Source organism: Melopsittacus undulatus, chromosome 8 (genome assembly GCF_012275295.1).
Source record: "Melopsittacus undulatus isolate bMelUnd1 chromosome 8, bMelUnd1.mat.Z, whole genome shotgun sequence".
In the NCBI taxonomy this organism is placed as follows: Eukaryota; Metazoa; Chordata; class Aves; order Psittaciformes; family Psittaculidae; genus Melopsittacus; species Melopsittacus undulatus.
This window is the reverse complement of record NC_047534.1, coordinates 6,081,639-6,099,601: the sequence shown is the minus strand read 5'-3', so window position 1 is coordinate 6,099,601 and position 17,963 is coordinate 6,081,639. Positions and strand designations below refer to the sequence as shown.

The following is a 17,963-nucleotide window of genomic DNA, read 5'->3' as shown; positions in this document are numbered from 1 at the left end:
CATGCAACACAAAGACCTATTTTTCTCATAAAACACATGACAGCCTGAGCTGTGGCTTTCATAAAAACCTCAAATCTATAACATACAAGAACAAGATAAAGATCAAAGACTGGTAGTGTTCTTCATGCCTTTAAAAGGCACCAGTAGTCAAAGTAGATGGGTTTACTGGGTAGGCTTGTCCTTAGCAACACCACCCAAATCTAGGCAGGTGTGTGGCTTAAAGAGAATTTATACTGTAAGGGTTCAGTTCTTTGAGATGTGAGTTTAAGGGTCTTCAACACTAAGTGGAACAAAGCCAGAAACTGGTGATCTGGGCAGGGGTGGTAGACTCAAGGGCTAGTCTCCTGCCTGGTCTAAGCTACAGGTAATGTAAGGAACAGAAGACAATTCATTTAAAATTAGTTACTTCTACACACCCTATTTCATTGATATTTCTATAGGGGTGGGAGAAACCCTCACAGTTCTTCATGAAATGGCTATTCTATTCCATTTTTCAATCAGCACCATCAACCTCACTCCCACATTCAGGAATTACCTAGACATGTTTCCTAAAATCAGTTTTGTTGGGGCATCTTTAGAAAGGATTCTGGTTTACAGCTTTGCTGGTTAAACACAGCAACCCAAGCTCACTGGTACTTCACACCTCAGATGCACGTACCTCCACTTGAGCATCATCCCAGTCATCCAGGCGGACCGACTTCACTTTGCTGACTTGGGGAATATTGCGATGGATTCCTGAACAATTTAAGCAGATGAAGATCCCTAAGCTGTAGGATGCCCAGTCCGGGTCTGAAAGCAAGAAGGAAAGAGAGAATTGCACTTGACTGCTCTATGGGATTCAGTGCTGAAGGAAGGAGAGATGGGGCAGGACAGGTCATGGAAAGTAAATTCAGGAGGCACCAGGTCCAAATTCCTTGACTGTAAAGGCATCAAATAAATAAACAAGCAAAAGAGATATATGTGCCATTTATATTGATAGTAACACAAATTAAACAGATCTGCAATCTCAAGTGTAGCTGTTATTCACAGAAACCTAATATACAGACAACTTGTATGCCCAAAACCTCCTAAACAACAGGCTCACATGAAGAGGTGAATGTCCATCTTTCATCAGCAAATCCCACCCAAGTGCTGCATGGAACAGAAACTGCACAGTTAAAACAAACAGCTCAGGGATGCTGCTCTCTTGATTTGCTGTTTTTTGTTTCATTCTTTTTTCTTAATTTTCATTTATTTGTTATTTTCGTTATTTTTGACCATGGGAGTGTTCCACAGAGAGACTTCCCTCCCACAGCTACAGCACAGCTCTCCATGCCAGGAGGTTTCCAGCCTTTGCCTTAATGGAAAAATGCCACCAGTGGCAGCTCTGTACTTTCTCTGAGCAGAACCACGCGCTGTTTACAGCCCCGAGCTGACGTCTCACACAAAGCACTTTAAACACACGTCCCTCGCCTCCAAATTCCTCCTCGGGAGAGGCACTGCCTGAAGCGCAGGGCAATGGAGAGGAACTGGAGGAGGGCAGGGGCCAGGGCAGGACACATCCACCAGTGTCCCCAGTGCTGCCTCGCTAATAAAGCCAATACAGGGATCTTTGTTTGAACTCTGACTAGCAAATGTCAGCGCCTGCTATTCCAGCTGCATCCCAGCAGAAAGAGCTTCCTTGCAAGTCACCAACTCAGCCTCTAAATCCTTCCCCTCTACCCATCCTCACCCAAACCCACCCATCGTATGGGGCTGTTGACGGGTAAGGGCAGGTCTTCTCTTCTCACAAACCCTCATCATTTGTTTATTCCCCTGCAGTAATTACACTAAACACTCCTCACAGCACAGCTATTATTTATAAAAGCAAGGGAACGTGATTTCTCCTCCTTCTACATATTTAATGGTCTGGCTATGTCAGTGCAGCAGGAGCAGGCTGGTGTGGGGCAACGCAGCTCCTCTGTACAAGGTACTGAGGTCTGCTACCAGCCCCTGCCTGCAGGTATGGCCACCAGCCCCCCCTGCACGCACTAGGGAAGACAAATTTGGTTCCCCAGAGGTGGCTGTGTTCAGATATAAATGAGGAGCCTCAATGGATGTGGTTGGGTGTCCACACAGGAGAGGGGAGTAAATTCCCAAGCTTTTATAAGTCCTATGTGCTGCAGCTTGATTGGCACAGGGCTGGGACCAGCAGCCGCAAGTAAAGGTGTTTTCTGTTTACATGGTCTCCCATCCACACACAGGACCCTGATGACTCCTGCTGAGGCCTGGCAAATACAGAACCAGTCGAGTCAATCTAAGTGCATTGCAGCCTTAACCAAGTATGGGCTCTATGCCCACATACAACCACACCAGTGAGGACACAGAGTGAGGACCTGATCCCGGCTTCACACAACACTGGAGGTCAGGCACCTCAGTTATTCCGATTGCAGACTGCTGCCAGTTATTGAACTATGAGTTGGCCACAAGAATCAAGAGTTTTGCATGCCACACTCATGCACATTTCTGTGCTTTAACTCCTCATATTGTCCTGTCCCATCTCCAACCACCTGGCTATAAGCAAAGTCTGGGACCTGCCAAACTCCCTACTACAAAACCAGCCCAAGGTGCAGCACTGCTGCCTCGTGGTAGGCCAGGACCATGGGACCAAATGGTGAGAGTCATGCATGGTGAAAGCATCCTGGACTTTTGTTGAAAATCCCATCTCTTGACTTCCATGCAAAGGATGAGGCAAGAGGAAGGGAAAAAGGGTCTGGAGGACGGGGCAGCCACAGAGCAGCAGCAGTGAGGAAGCAGAAGCTGTAGCAGTGAAGTCTGGAGCTGGGAGCTAACGTGGCCACCAACTCCCTGTGCTCAGCACAGCCACTTCACAGTAACTGCTCCAAGCCTTCCCAGTGCAATGAGATGTGATCAAAGCAGTGCCTGACACAGGGAAATGGATATCAAAGTATGCATTTGCCTCCGCAGGTTTTACCAGGAGCCCCAACACTTGTTTTGTGTTGACAGATTTCTCTTAGCACACAGGTGGATTTCTCCATGTTGCCTGCAACTGCCTGCACTGCTGTGTGCGACAGGAGCAGGAGACATCACACCTTCCTCTAGCCAGGAATGAGGATACATTTGGGTGAACATTCTGGAAGGATATCCTCAGGATCCAATGGAGGAGACTGCAGCTCCAGGGGACATTAAGCCAACTCATAACCAAGCATCTCTTCTTGACATGGGTAAACAACACCTCCAGCAACAGGTTTTAATCACAACTGGGGCTTTAAAGCCTTCTCCTCACACCAACAGTATTTTCTTTAGACAAGACTGTTAAACATGCTTCCCCCCTGCTCCACACCATGTCAAACCATGTCTAATTAGGGAAGCAAAAGCTGGACTTTATCACAGAATCACATATTCATGGTCACATGCACATGGATGTTCATCAGAAGATGACAGTATTTTAGAGGAACAGAGACAAGAGGGTCAGTGATGATCCAGCCCTCGGAAGGGATGCTGTCAGCTTGTTCAATACCTATACCTGCTGCTGTCTTCTTCTGGTGTCTTTCCTTTCACTGTTTCCTCTCTTGCCTAGACCCAACCTCCATGTCCATGCAACACCAATAGCATCCCACATAGCAAACTTGGAGGAGGCACCATGACAGAGCTTCACATTTCACTTTACTCACCAGACCAGACACCAGCAGTTTGCGTTGCTCTTATACATTAATAACAACTTCCTCTTCATTGCTCTTCTGGTTTTAAAAGCATGTACCTTTTAAATCCAAAATCGTGCAGCAAGGGTGGATGGAGACATTGTAGGTGCTCGGCTTTCCCGTGACATTCACAGGCCAGAACCACACAGATTTGGCAATTGTTTTAACACCAAAGGGAACACCAGGCAGGAGGAGAGTTCAGAGGCCTCAGGCACTGAGTTAGCCTCATCCAAAAACCCGCCAAGTAGCAAAATCCCCCAGAACCAACAGATCTATCTGGGGAAGTGCCTCTGAAACATCAATGTTACAATCATGTATTAGAGATCTCAATGAACTTGCTCTCCTGGCTGAAGATGTCACTGAGAAAGCAAGCCAGCCCAAGCCTTTCCCAGAGTTTACTTGAAAGCCAAAAGGAATTCCTAAGCATCAGCTAAACAAGCCTGAGGGTTAGAGACCCACACAAGGCACTGGTGTGACCCACCGTGCCACACACTGCCTGCAGGCAGGAAGGATGAGGGTGGAGGATTCCCTGAATCCATCTTCTGGAGGGTTCTGCCCACACTGCTTCCCCTTCTCACCCCCGCCCTGAACTTGTGACACTGTTTTCGAAGAACCCCATAGCTATGAGACTGCTGCATCAGACATAGGATCATAGAACATCTGCAGGAACTGGTGACAGACACCCAGGCAGCCAGCTGCAGGATGCGGTGAGCACCCACTTCTGCAGGGATGCTTGTCCAAAGCCCTTATATAAGATCTAGGGCTGCCAGTGGCTACTCAAGCACATCACAGCCCCCCTCTCTTCATTCCTGCTGCCCACCACAAACAACAGGAAAATCCTGAGCTCGGGAACATGGTAGATAACACCAGTGATCTCTGACCTTGGCATAATCACAGACTCCAACCCTTCAAATGGCTATGCCATCGCTTTGAAATAAGACATCAAGCACATGAATAAATTCACATAAGTGTCTTCATATGAGACAAGTGAGTTTTGGGGCAGCACATTTAGTGAATCCTCAGCTGTATGGGTGGCAAGCCATGGTCTCCATAGCTCGGTGATGTCCACCTTGCTGCTAGACACTTCAACAGCTAGAACATGTTCTGGACATTGCTGGGGAGGTCAGTAATTTTATTTAAGCCATTTTACCTGGGCAGGGCTCAAAAAAAGTGCATCAAAATGGCAATATATCATAACCTGGATCTTTCGGGCACCACCCAAAAGAGATGATTTTCTACTAAGCCCCCAGAGTTTCCAGCAAATAGCAGTGAAGCAGAGTGAAAACTCTCCAGCATGCCTAAGTTCCACACAAATTACTTTATTCCATCATTTCAAGCCAAAAGGAATACAGACTAACAAGGAGCAAGGGGAATATTAAACCAAATACACTGCTGTAAGTGCAAAAAGCCTCTTATCCTGCAGCATTGTTGCTCCAGAATCATCCATGCCAGCCCTAGAAGGCTTTAACTGCCCAATGTACCAGAGATTTCTGGTCACTTATAAACAGATTATAATGACTTTTAAAGCAAAAACTGACTGCAGCTTCATTTTTAAAATTAATACATAAACAAAGCCAGACTAAGCTCAGGAGAAGGGCATGGGCTGGTATCTTCCCATCTCATACATCTGACAGGGAAGGCACAGCCAGGGATCAGAGAAGCATCTAAAACAAAACTAAAACACATGGGCAACACAGCTAAATTCAGAAACTAACTTCCACACACAATCCCTTTTGCCACCACAAGCTCTAGGAAAACCAGGGGCAGCAAGCAATGAACTCTGCAGCTTGAACCCAACGTTACCGAGTGCAAGAACTGCCCATAGGGGGAAAAACAAAGGCTGGACCCAGAAAAATACTGACAAGAACCAATGTAAGAGAACATAAACATAGGGTTCCAGTTTGAAATACCTAGATGCCATCAACCCAAGTAAAATCACACGAAGCAGAGCAGTAGCAGGCTCATAGTAGCCATAAGACAAGAGCAAGAACTCAAGAGTCTCAAAACTTACTTGGATGCCCCTACTCCACCTTCTGCTTTAAACCACAGTTACCACTCTATGTATATAGTGGTATATATACTATACTAGCGGTATAGATAATATATACTATATATATAGTATATTACTGACCAAGAGAATGTCAGCGAGAACATGGGCAATGCACAGCAATACACTGTTAACACACCCTCCAGCACACAAATGAAGGCCTGACCCTTAATTAGCTGCCTGGCTGCATCCCTACTACACCAGCTGGGTGAGAGCCGGTGTTTTGTTGGGATGGAGATCCAACAGATTTTTCTGACCTCTGTCTGTTTGAGGTGTTAAAGAGTAATTAGAAGGGAGAGGATAACCTCTCAAGGTAGGCAAAACCTTTTTTACCCTACAGGTAAGGTAACTCATACCCTATGATACAGGATATAACCACAGGGATTTAAGTGCCATCAACACAAGCAAAAAGCCTTTTCTGTTTGCTGCTCACTGCCTGCTGATTTTCTAAATGCCCCAGTCAGGAGAATCTCATGTCCAGCACTGAAGTTCTGTTGCTATTTACTTTGGACAAAGACTAGGAGGTTAATAAACAGACCCTGGTCATGCATGTTTAAAAATAACAATAAAAGACATTAAGACTGCAGCCAAACAGCCTCCCACCAACACTCCTCCCTAAGTAGGAAAAATCTTCAGTGAAGGCACTAAACTTGCCAAGGTCTTTTTATTCAGCTGGCAGATCCCAGCAGCCCACTCTGATGCTGTCTGCAGCCCCCGACTGTGCTGCGACCCAGGCATCAGGAGCAGACAGAGAACACCATTGCATTAAACCTCCTTTGTTTCAGAAAGTCCCCTTCCCTGCAGAAAGCAGCATCCTGCTAAACACAACTGCTGTGGGATTTTCTTTTTTACCTTTAAAAGGGCAGGCAAATTCCCAGAAAAAGATAAAATAAATCACTATTTAAGTGAGAGGACAATGGAGGTGCGGGAACAAGTTTCCACTTTCAGCTTGAAAACGAAAAGCCTGTTTCACGCCATTAGAGCAGCGAAGCTCTGGAACAGCTTTCCAGTGGGAGGTAGTGGGGGCAAGAGAGAGAACTAGCTGTGAGGCAGAGCCCTGTCGCTCCATAGGGAGGGGATGGGGAGATGTCGCTGTGGATGACAGCACAAGGCAGTACCCGATGACTCACTCAGTTGTCTTCCTGATACGTGTTTTTAGGACCAGTGGTTGGATAGGGTGAAGGAGAGGGTTGACATCAAATCCTTTCAGTGCCCTCCTTAATCCTAAGCAAATCAAGCAATCTCCAGCACTCATGTGTTTCCCTCATTCACCACCCTCACTTCATGACATCAAGGGAATGGAAAAGCTTCACCTGCTTTAGAATGAGAAGAGGCTGGGCCTGCAGGAAAGATGTTTACAATGACCTCAGCCACACACCACCCACCCTCAAGCTTTTACATATACTGTTAGACCAGAATACCAGGTCTGCTCAGCTTTGCAGCATAAAGCTCTGATACCAGGCCCCCTCCATCATCTGCATCTGCTCTTCCTCTATCCTTCATCTGCTCTGAGCCTCAGGCACAGAGGCCGATGTTACCCAGGGTCCCAGTAATCTATCCCAAATAGGAGAGATGAAAACGATAAAACCAGGCCATGTAAACTGCTGCTGGAGGGCTTAAACTGCAGAATCGCTTTGATGGGATTTCCATTTCTGTTTTTGGAGCCTTCCTGTCCTCCTACAATGTAAAATGATTCTCCCCTGGTGGAAACACAAACCTAAGTCATAGAAAAATGGAGTAAAGGGAGAAATAGTCAAGGTCTTGTTATGCCCTGAGATAACCATCCGTCTCATGATGTGAGGAAAGATTGCCAGAGACAAAGAACCATTTAGGGAAAAGAAGGCTGAACTGCCACATTAGTCTTGAAGGAAAAAAAAGATTATTCTAATACATGGAGAACCATCACACACCAGCAGTTCAGGAGATTGCTCAGTTTGCACTGAAGACTGCATTTCCCATACTGTCTGCACTGGGAAAGCACATCTTTAAACCCACCAAAACAAACACACTGCAAACCAACACCCAGGACCCAGACTCCCACACAGAAGTACGCAACAACAAAGAACCTGCTGCCCTAGGTAACAACTTTATTACAGCAGCTCCTACCCCAGAATTCAGCCTGAAAATGCAGCTAAAGCGATCTCATTATTCAATACAGATGGATGACATTTTTGCAACTGAGACATTTTTTATTCAAAACAACTTTTCTTTGCAAATTCAGATTTTGTAAAGACACAATTAATAAAAATCTAACTAAAATCTTACAAACATAAAAACCTTGCCAGTTAAAATGTAACCTCTCACTTTCTTCCCACTCTGATTTTCAATTTCTACTTCAGCATCCTTTCTGCATTCCCAGCTGTCATGGCCAGGTTCACTGTAAGCCTGTTCTCCCTACCTGAAACATGGCCTCAAAATCCGGGAGGAGTTTTTGGAAGCTCTGCTTTTACACAAGAGATTTTCCTGCCAGACACACATGCTGGTCATGGGGAAGACAAAGATCTGACCTTCCTGAGCATCACATTCAATACCATGTTTCACCCAGATGCAAAACGCACAAACCAGAACACGCATCTTGAACACAGCAGCCTGGCTTGCAGGACTTGGCCACTTAAATATCCCTCAATCACCATTAAGTGGCAAATTCTGGCCCAGACCCAAGCAATCAGCAGGTGCTGACTAGATCTCCCCAAGGAGATGCGATGACCCTGTGTAGGATGAGTTACTTACACCTCCTAGGAGGAAAAGCACTGCCTCCCCCAATGCTTCCCATCCATCCCAAGCTTTGGTTTTCTGCATGGTCACAGCTTAGCCACAATAATACCAAGCTGTGGGCTCTTTTGCATCAGGAACCCAGATTTTTGTTACCTGAGTATACAATACCCCGGACAAGCAGTTACTTTAGGGCTATGGCTACTGACCCTCACCTGAATGTCAAAGCAGTAACAAAAGGAAACAACCTTTTTTGACAGCAGGGAAGGGAAAAGCAACTTTCCCTGGCTGATTTCTGAAACAAATATTTCCAACAGCAAAAGCAAACCCAGTTGGCTTCCAAACACACAAATTAAAGTCACTAACAAAGAATTTTCCCCTGCTACATTTCTGACCCATCCCAGTCTTTGTTAGCATCCCTGAGCTAAATGGCTACCTCTTCTGGATCCCACCTTAACTAAGGGTTTCAGGGAAAGGAACACACCCACCTGAGCAGCAGCAATAATAAATCAAGGATCTTGACCTTTTGCTCTCCCCTCCTCAGCTGCACCAGATCAGCGCTCTGATGATGCACACACATGTGGGACAGCACAAGCACGCCCTTGCTTTCCTCATCTGCTCATTCCCCACCCTCTCTCTTCTTTCATTCTCACTTTATTTCTCTGCTCTGGTAGTTTTCCAGTGCCCAGCCGTCCACCCGGTTCCAGCTCTCCCCTTTATCTTTCTGTGCATCCCACTTCTCAGCACTCCATTCCAGAGGCTCTTTGGACACCCACGTTATCTCATACCCAGAAACACCTGGTGTGCCACACCTGCCCAGGAAATACTAGAATTGAGCCTCAATATTGTACATACTACCTAAAGACACAAGTTATATATCTTATGTGAAGTAGCCCTGGGCATCTCCAATTTATTGTCACTCCCAGCAGATGTGCACATCACAGCACCACCAGTAGCTCTTGTTTGTCAAAGAAACTGAGGCAAAGTGATCATTACAGAAACTGGGTTGATGAACAGGGATTCAGTCCCAGGGAAGTAATGCTGTGACAGTTCAGAAGAGAGGCTGAATGGTATTAATATAGCACATCCTGTGTTACAAAAGACACTGGCCCAAATTCTCCTCTCAGAGTTTCAGATCCATTAGGGCATCTCTCCATGCAAATGTCACCAAGAGCAAAATATGGTTTTGTTGTTTTACAAGCCCATTTGAAGCCTTTAACAACGACTCTCTTTCCCTGATGTGAGCTATTTTACTGACCTATAGCTTAATCTCCATCCTGCTGATGGCTGAGAAACTTCCCCTTTTGCAAAGGGGCTTTCTATTACACACAGGGCTAGGGAGAGTTACCCCATTGATCTGAATGGCCCAGGATTGCGAAGTCTTCCCAAGGAAGGAATAATTTAGGTAGCTACCTAATTGGTGAACCCAAGCTGTGCTCAGCAAGATACCTCAAAGGTGGGTTGGTAGAGTCAGACAGCAGACGGGTGGGAGCAGGCAGAGCAGCACAGCGCTGCAAAGCAGTTCACACTATGCAAAAGTTCTTTGTCCTTTCCAGCTGGATACTGGGAGACACAATGCATCTGAAGGTGAACTGCAGTGTCTGAGATGTAGATAAGGGACATAAACCCAGCGGTAACAGCATGAGCTGGGTGGTGGTATCCAATAGGTCTTGGAATCCTAAATAAATCAATAGCCAGAAAAATGAGGTTCAGCTGAAGTGTTGGGTTTTCTTTAACCTACAGAATGACAGAGGTTGGAAATGGCATCCTTTCTCTATGACTGTTCAGAGCCATCCTGCTCGAGCTAATACTAATTTAGGTGTTTCTATATAGGAAATTTTTAATCTTTTTTTAAAGGGAAGTTACTTGCTATGCAATTTTCTAAGGTTCTCCTCAAAGGCAGGTCCCAGCACACCACACAGACCCCGCTCAGCAAGAGCAGAGGCTTCCCCACGCTCACAGCCAGACCCCAGCAATTCACCATCCAAAGAGTGAGGAGGATGCTCCTAGCCCAGGTTTTCTCCCCTCTGTACACGAAGAGGGCCATGGACATTTCAGCCCGGTCCTGTGCCGGGCGTTAAGCAGCGCGCAGGGCAGGCTCCCACCGGTGGCAGCCTGGTCAAAGGTTTGTGGGCAGGATGCCCACGGCAGTGCCCCTGGTCCCTCCCGTCTGTCTGCTCGCCAACAAGGGCAGGAGCGGCGACAGAAGCCGCTGGTGGTGAAGGGACACAGGGAACGACCCCCCAGCAACAGAGCCTCTCCCGGGCAGAGCCCCACGCCACCGCCCGCTGCCGGGTGAGCGGCACCGGGGCTGCACTGCAGACAGCGGGACCCGCCGGGGATGACATCAGCGCTGCCACTACCGGGCGAGGAGCGGGGCTGGACGGGGGGGGGGGGGGAGGATGGAACCTCGGCTGGGGCTGGTCCACGGATACAGCGACAGCGCAACCCCTTCCTCCACCCGCCCCGAGCATCCCGCTGCATCCCCCGGGGGACACAGGGGGTTCGGTACCCTCTCGGCGGGCACATCCCCATCCTTCCCGGAGCAGGCAGAGCCCCCCTGCCCCGTCGCTGTCTCCGTGCCGAGCGGTACCATGCGGGCAGGTGCAGGTGCAGCCGCCGCCCGCACCCCCCCCCAGCCGTGCCCTTACCCGGGGCGGCGCAGTCGGCACACACGGTGTTTCCCGGCCGCTGGAGCAGCTCCACCAGCGCCTTCCTGCTCCTCTCCTTCGCCATGGGGCCGGCGGCGCGGTGCGGGCTCCGCCGCGGGGCGAGCTTCAGGCTGCGGGGCTGGGGGCGCTGGCGAGGCGGGCGGCGCGCCCGGGGTGCTCCATGCGGCCCCGCACAAGGTGAAGGGGCCGCTCCGCTGCCGGTGGGGGACGCGCCGGGGCGGGTCCTGCCCTGCCGCCTCCGAGCCTCGCCGCCGCTGCTGCTGCTGCCGCCGCCGGAGCCGCCCGCCCGGGCACGGTGCCGGTTCCGCCTTCCGCCGGGCCCGGGGGGCTGGCGGCTCCCTCAGCCGCTCGCCCGCGACCTCCAGCGGCCGCTCGGCGCCGGGGAGCCCCGTTCCCGTGGGGGTTCCCCACCATCAGGGCATCCCAGCCCCCACGGGTGTCTCCAGCCACCCTGCGGTCCCTTCCCAGGTTGAGTTTGGGGTGCCCGGAGAAGGGATGCTCTCTGCCATGGGCTGGGAGCTGGCGTGGCAGTGGGGAATATGGGGGCAAGGAGGTTGCAGCTTGCAGCCCCCCAGCCCTTGCTGGATGGGGTCTCACTGCTCCAGCACATTGGTGGGTCCAAGAGCAGTGCTTTTGGGGCACTTCTTAAATTAGCATCGTTAGGGGATACTCATAAGTGCTTAACTGGTACCCACCCACACTCCAGAACGTTCCTCCTTCACCACCACCTTCCATGTCTGCATCTCAGCAGGACTATCCCCCAGGCATCTTCTCACACTTTTCACACCCCTCCATGATGTCAAGGGAGTATTGGTGGAGAAAACACCCCAAGGGCAGGGGCAGAATTCCCCGTACTGTTGTGACTGTGTTTCCTGTCACGTACAGGACAAGGCTCCTGTCCTTGCTTTACCAGCTAAGAACAAGAGGCTGACCTAGGGTGGTGATGAGGGAAGCCTTTGGCTGAGGAGGGGTTCAGAGCTGTGCCTCATGGGCTGCTGCCCTAACCCCTGCTGAAACCTTCCTGTCAGGAATGGGTCACAGGCATCTGCAATGGTGCTATGAGCTACCTATGGTTCATAAGCTCTGCTTACAGAAAGGGTTTTGGTTTAGCAAAGAAAGTCTCCCATTCAAATGGTCCATCTCTGCTTCCTCCAACAAAGCAGAGCACCTTCCCGCAGGCTCAGCTCATACCATTTGTGCTCCTTCCTGGGGTGTGCACCTGTGTCTGCAGGAGGAGTGTGCTCCCGGAAAACATCCACAACCAAATCACCATCTTGGTCCTACAGCCGTACATGGATGTGAGCAGAATTCAGTGGCACACACCCTTAAACACGAGCAGAATCACTGTCTGGCACATTTACAATGCCCCTCTTGCCTGGCAGACGTTTTCCTAAATGACCTTTGTGCTGTCAGACAAGGGACTGTAACCGAGTTGATTTCTGACTGGTTTAAACTAACGTCAGTGTTCCTTGCTGACCCCACGCAGCGTTACGCGTCATGCTGGGGTTTGCTCCTTTTACACGTGCAGGCTGATGAGGTCTGGAACCTCGTTCCTGTGCTAACCAAAGGCATAATCCCACACATGGGCTTTCTGTGGAGAAGCTGAGCTGCTGCATCCGGATCCTCACCTTCTTCAACCTCTGAGTCACTAATCCTAACCCAGAACAGAGCACTGACTTCTACCATCCACTGAGTAACACCAGCTCAGCACAGTATCTTAGCCCTAATCCTCCACACCCGTACTATATTCAAGCTTGTCAATGTAAATGCTTACAGGATCAGAGCTTCACCTAAATCCAGGTTAAGTTATGTTTGCATTTGCACTCTGGCTTTTCCAGAACATGCACTTGCTGAAGTCTTCGTGCAATAGCCAGGATGCTGCACGTCATCATGAGCTTACCGAGGGCAGAGGCTGGGAGGAGGGAAGGGCACTGGTTTTTAAGTCTCTGTTTAGCTTTCCATTAAGACTTATTGATTCTCTTTAATTTCTTGTTCTGCCGGTTGCTAGGCAATCTCTCTCTCTCCTCCATGTGCTGCAAGCCAGGGCTGCAGACAGAAATTTATATCTTGTAATAAAATCAAATATAACAGAGCCTGTTGTCAATGATGAGGGCAGCGTTTCATAAAGGACAGACAGAGCAGGAGAGCAGGGCCAGCAAGGGTTGATCAACAGCGGTTCTCAGAACTGAAGTCCCATCACAATTACTTTAGACCTCACATTGGGAAACAAGCAGCCCAGTGGTGGAGGGGATGTGGAGAGAGACGGAGAAAAGTTGGAACTAAATGAGCCAAAATCAAAGATAAACTTCTGTTCAGTGCAATATTAAGGGCTTGGTTCAATCTCACGTGTACAGGGGTAACTCCACAGATTCACTCCTGGTTTATCCAACGTTAAGAGGTCAGTGTCGTTCCAGAGTCAACCAGCAGAGTTGATCCAGGGCAGGCAGTGAGGACACTGGCTCCTAAAGACTGTGATTCCTGGTGTAGAGCAGGGACAGCATCAGAGTTTTCCATCCCACACAGGGTAAAGGAGGAAGGTTGCCCTGGCAGGGCTGGTGGAGACTCCTGGGAAGCTGATGGTCATCACTGCTAAGGCTTGTCCATGTCGACTGTTCCTGCCTGTGTCCACAGGAGCCAACACCTCATCTGAGCTTTTCCCCCTAGTTTTCCTGTGGGTATGATCTGTCGGGGAATGCTTCATGAATTTGCCCCTACTTCTTGCAAAGTCTGTGGCCAAACTCTCTGGAGACGGGTTGTCACTGTCAATACATCACCCTCATTCAGACGCTTTCTGTCTCCCCACTGCTAAGTGACTTGTTAAGCCTGATATGAATTTATATACATATGTATATAAATACTTACATATTTATGTGTGAAATGTGCTTGTTTGCAAACATGCACACTTTCAACTCAGTCTTTTCTAGATCACAAGGTTGTTGCCTTAGAAACGGATGTTATTAATGCGCTCTCCCGAGGTGCTAAGTACGGTGGCAGCAAGGGCAGGCTCTGGAAATGCCAGACTGAGGTCAGGGCAAAGGATGCTCAGAAATTCCTGGAAATCTTTTCATCATCTTTGTGGTGATGCTCTGAAAATGCATAGACACAACCATACATTCTCCTTGCCCTTCCGTATTAGCTCCTTTCGCCTGACACTGGCTTGTTTTGTTAGGAAAGAGCTGTTTACACTGGTTTTTAGTTAATTTTGCAGCCCCAGCCCTGAAATGGCTAAATCAGTGTCACAACCATGCAAGTAAAAGGGTGTTAAACTCAACCCTTTATGTGACCTGGGAGTGCACAGTGTAACATAGGGAAGCATCACAAATTCCTGTGTGAACAGCAGACCTCAACAGAAATATCAATAATTCACACCACTGCAACTGCATTCAAGCAAAACTCTCTGCAGCAGTGGCTACACCAGGCTGGATCCTTTAGGCTTCCTCAGCACCACAGGGGAGGCAGGTCTTGCAGCTGGAGATCTGGGTGAACAAGCCATAGCACTGACCACCCACACCCATGCTAAAGCAGCCACGTTTTGTTGCAGTGTGGTTTTCTGTCCTGTTCAAAACAAGAGAAAATAAGAAGAAAAGAAAAAGAAACCAACATCCTAGAAATATATATCCAATATATATATATATGTGTGTGTATATCTTATTTTCTGTGTTATCCAGTTAAATTAAGAGTGGCTACAGCTCAGAGGGAGGAATGCCACAGAGCAGAGCTCAGAGCAGGGTGTTTAAAACCTCTTAAACGGAGAACCTGACACAGATGCCAGCTTTCTCTGACTGTGAGCAAATTGCTTTGTTTTGGACCCTGTGAGATTTTTCTCCCTTAGAACAGGGAAAAGCACACTCACTGCCTCTGCATGGTTAGGATGTGCTAGTCAAGTTGAAGAGGATGATGCAAGAGAAAATGCTGTGAGGGTGCAGCAATAGCAGTCTGGGTCTGCAGAGCTGCTCTGCACCTGCACCAGCCCTCAAAGAAGAAAATGTGTCGTGCAGCTCTAAAAGTGCAGAGTTCTTTGCAGATCAGGGTTTCTTCACATTTGCATAGTGGTTAATCCTGTTGCAGTGTTACCAGGGAAGTCCTTTACTCCCATGATTTGACAGCTGTGCAGGCAACACACACACATCAGATCACACAGATCCTCTGTGAGCGAGACAAAATGGGGAGAATGGGGGACAAGAAGAGGGTGCAGAGCAAAATCTCTCTGCTGATTGACTTAAACACCAGTTTTTGTAGGCTTCTGCAACCTCCTAGAGCTGAGAACTGCTCTCTCACAGCAGCATCACAGCAAAAAGGAAAGCAGCTCCAACCACTTACCTGACCCTGTGCACCATGTGCTCAGGATGTCCTTTCAGTTTCTTTTCTGGCCATGCTCGCTGCAGCAGTGGGCTGGTTTCGGCACTGGTTTGTGGTCACAAGGACTGCTTAGTCACTGGTGGAGTGGCTGGGAGCCAAGAGACATCCTAGAGAGTGAGGGGATAATTGATAGCTTGAGGATGTTGGATATTTGTACATCTGCTCCACGTACACAGGGAAAGCTCAATGCAAGAAAAAACATGCTGCAACAGTCCTGTTGTAACAAACCCATTTCATATGATGTAAAATCTGATGTGGAGGGGGCAGCTTGGGGGAACTGGCTCCACAGGAGCCACCAGGCACCTGACTGGAGCTATGCTGATTTCTACAGCCTAATGGCAGGCTCCCTTCTGCTCTCTGAGAGGATGAAATTAGACCAATGAAGTCAGTAACTCACCTGCATCAGTGAGAGACCACTGCTTTTAGCACTGTCCTTGGTTTATACTAATCAAAAGACTTAGGCCTGGGGAAGCTCTGTATGGAGGAAGCCAACGTGTGAAGAGTTTCATACATCAGGTATCAGCTCCTCCAAGAAACGTCAAAGTAATTATTCGGAGCAAGCCATCATCAATTCAGTCTGAGTCAGAGGCAGCAGCACGACAGGTTCGACGTGCACACCACAGGGCAAGCACTTATCATGGGAATTGCTTTGTTCAGTTCCAATAATTTAATCTCTTCCTGGCTCAAATGGCTTATCCTTCCAGGAACAGCTTGGAGACATTCAAGCAGGAGACTGGACTGCATGATGTCTTGTTGCAGGGTGGAGATGGAAGCAGCTAACCGCTGCCTGCTTTGGGGGTCCTGGGAAGTGGTGGCTGCTCCTGCCAGGGGTCTAGTGCTGAGCAGGCAGGACCATAGGACAGAGGGGCTGAAGCCTAGCACATTGATTCTGATCTGGAATCTCTGCAGCAAAGCCTGAGTCCCCCATAAAGAAGACAAACCATTTCCAAAGGGCACAGAATTAAAACCAGTGCAAATATAGGTTCCCACAGTCAGTCTTGTGTCATGGGCTGCTGCCTTCAGCTGCCAGTCAGACATCTGAGACCACATCACTTTCTGTAACATTGTTCAGCTGTGATTTGAATAATGGAAACAAAGCTGTGGTTTTTCTCTAGAAAGAGATTAGAAATGCTGGCATGAAGGAAGCTACTGAACAGCTGGAGATGGTAATTGATTCTCCCCCAGTTAACTCTGTCCGTAGAAAGCTGAGAACCATGTCCTACCCTTCCTCTGGCTGCTGGTGGGACTGTTTGGATGTCGCTGCCTGCCTCCTAAAAGCTCCCATAACACCAAGATGTAGATCATGCTGCTCACTTACTTGTTTATTTCAACATGCTTTGCCAAAGAAAAATCAGCAAAGAATTAATTAACAGCAATTATTTCTAGCAACAACAGAGCAGCTCTGCTCCAGAAGCCATGAAAACAACATCATGAGACCCCTGTGGCCAAAGAGCCTTTATAAACAGGTGCAAAAATAAACAGTTTTATAGTAAGCTATAAAAAGAGCCCAAGCCAGGTTGGGGAATGGCAGAGGAACAGCCATTTCGATGGCTGGGTTGGAGCATCCACACAGGTGACTTTCATGAAGGAGATTTAATAAACACACCAAAGCAGAAGCACCAACATGAGTCAAAGTCCCAGCAGGACCAGGTTATTGCTGCAATAGAAGGTTTACTATACCCGTCACTCTGTGTTATTAGCGCTGCTAAAGTGATTTACTGTCTAAGTCAGTCCGACCTATTAGAGCTGTGATCTAAAGTACTAGCCAGCTCCAGTTTCAGTGATAAACATCATCCCCCCTGCCTATTACTTGCTAAAATAGGCTGAAATAAAGCCATCAATCCAGCTATCTCTCTGCTCAAATGAGTCCTTCTAGCTGGCACCATCACACCTGCAAGTCTCCTGCCATGCACACAAAAAGGATGGAGGCAGATGTTCCAGACATGCTCTCAGTTTTCACCCATGTTCCTTTTCCAGCAGCCAGTGGACTCAGCATTTCTGTTCCTTCGACCTGAACTTGCACATCTCCTATAGCCAAAGCCCTGCAGTGACCCGGTTCCTGTTACATCTCTGTGCTGCACATGTATACTCTGAGCATCTCCCCACGGAAGGAGGCCAGGATGCAATCTCCTGCCAGAGATGTTCACCTCTGTGCTGCACCCTAGGAGGTGGCAGTGGCCAGTCCCATTTCTCTGCCAGGCTCTGCACCACACTTTAGGGAGGGGGGGGAACTAAACCAAAACCCACACTCCATTCACCTGTACCATTCACACAGATTGTTAACACCTAAATCATGGTTTTGCCTGTGCTCTCCCATACAGATACAGGCCTGCATGGACCCAGTACATGTATTCCTTTAGAGCAGACAGAAATCTGAATGCACAGAGAGAGGGACACACACTTATGCTACCTTAGCAACCACTCTGAGCATGCACACGCATGCCAGAGATGTGCCAGACAACAGGCAAAGCTTGGAGCATGTGTTCTATAAGG

The 17,963-nt window shown here is 48.5% G+C and overlaps 1 protein-coding gene across 2 annotated transcripts in view; it reads right to left on the bottom strand.

Annotated features, from left to right (window-relative positions):
- The window catches only part of ADAP1 (ArfGAP with dual PH domains 1), a 58,978-nt gene extending 47,783 nt beyond the window's left edge, over positions 1–11,195 (bottom strand). Inside the window, exons 1-2 of one of the 2 annotated variants that reach the window (XM_034065401.1) lie at positions 11,091–11,195; positions 659–789 (exon numbers count right to left, since the gene is read on the bottom strand). In XM_034065401.1, the coding sequence (XP_033921292.1) occupies positions 659–789; positions 11,091–11,175 (216 nt within the window). In that variant the 5' untranslated portion in view covers positions 11,176–11,195. Of the gene's footprint in view, positions 1–658; positions 790–8,927; positions 8,993–11,090 lie in introns of those variants that run through there. The other variant, XM_034065402.1, reaches the window with a different exon arrangement.
- Between the last annotated feature and the right edge of the window lie 6,768 nt (positions 11,196–17,963).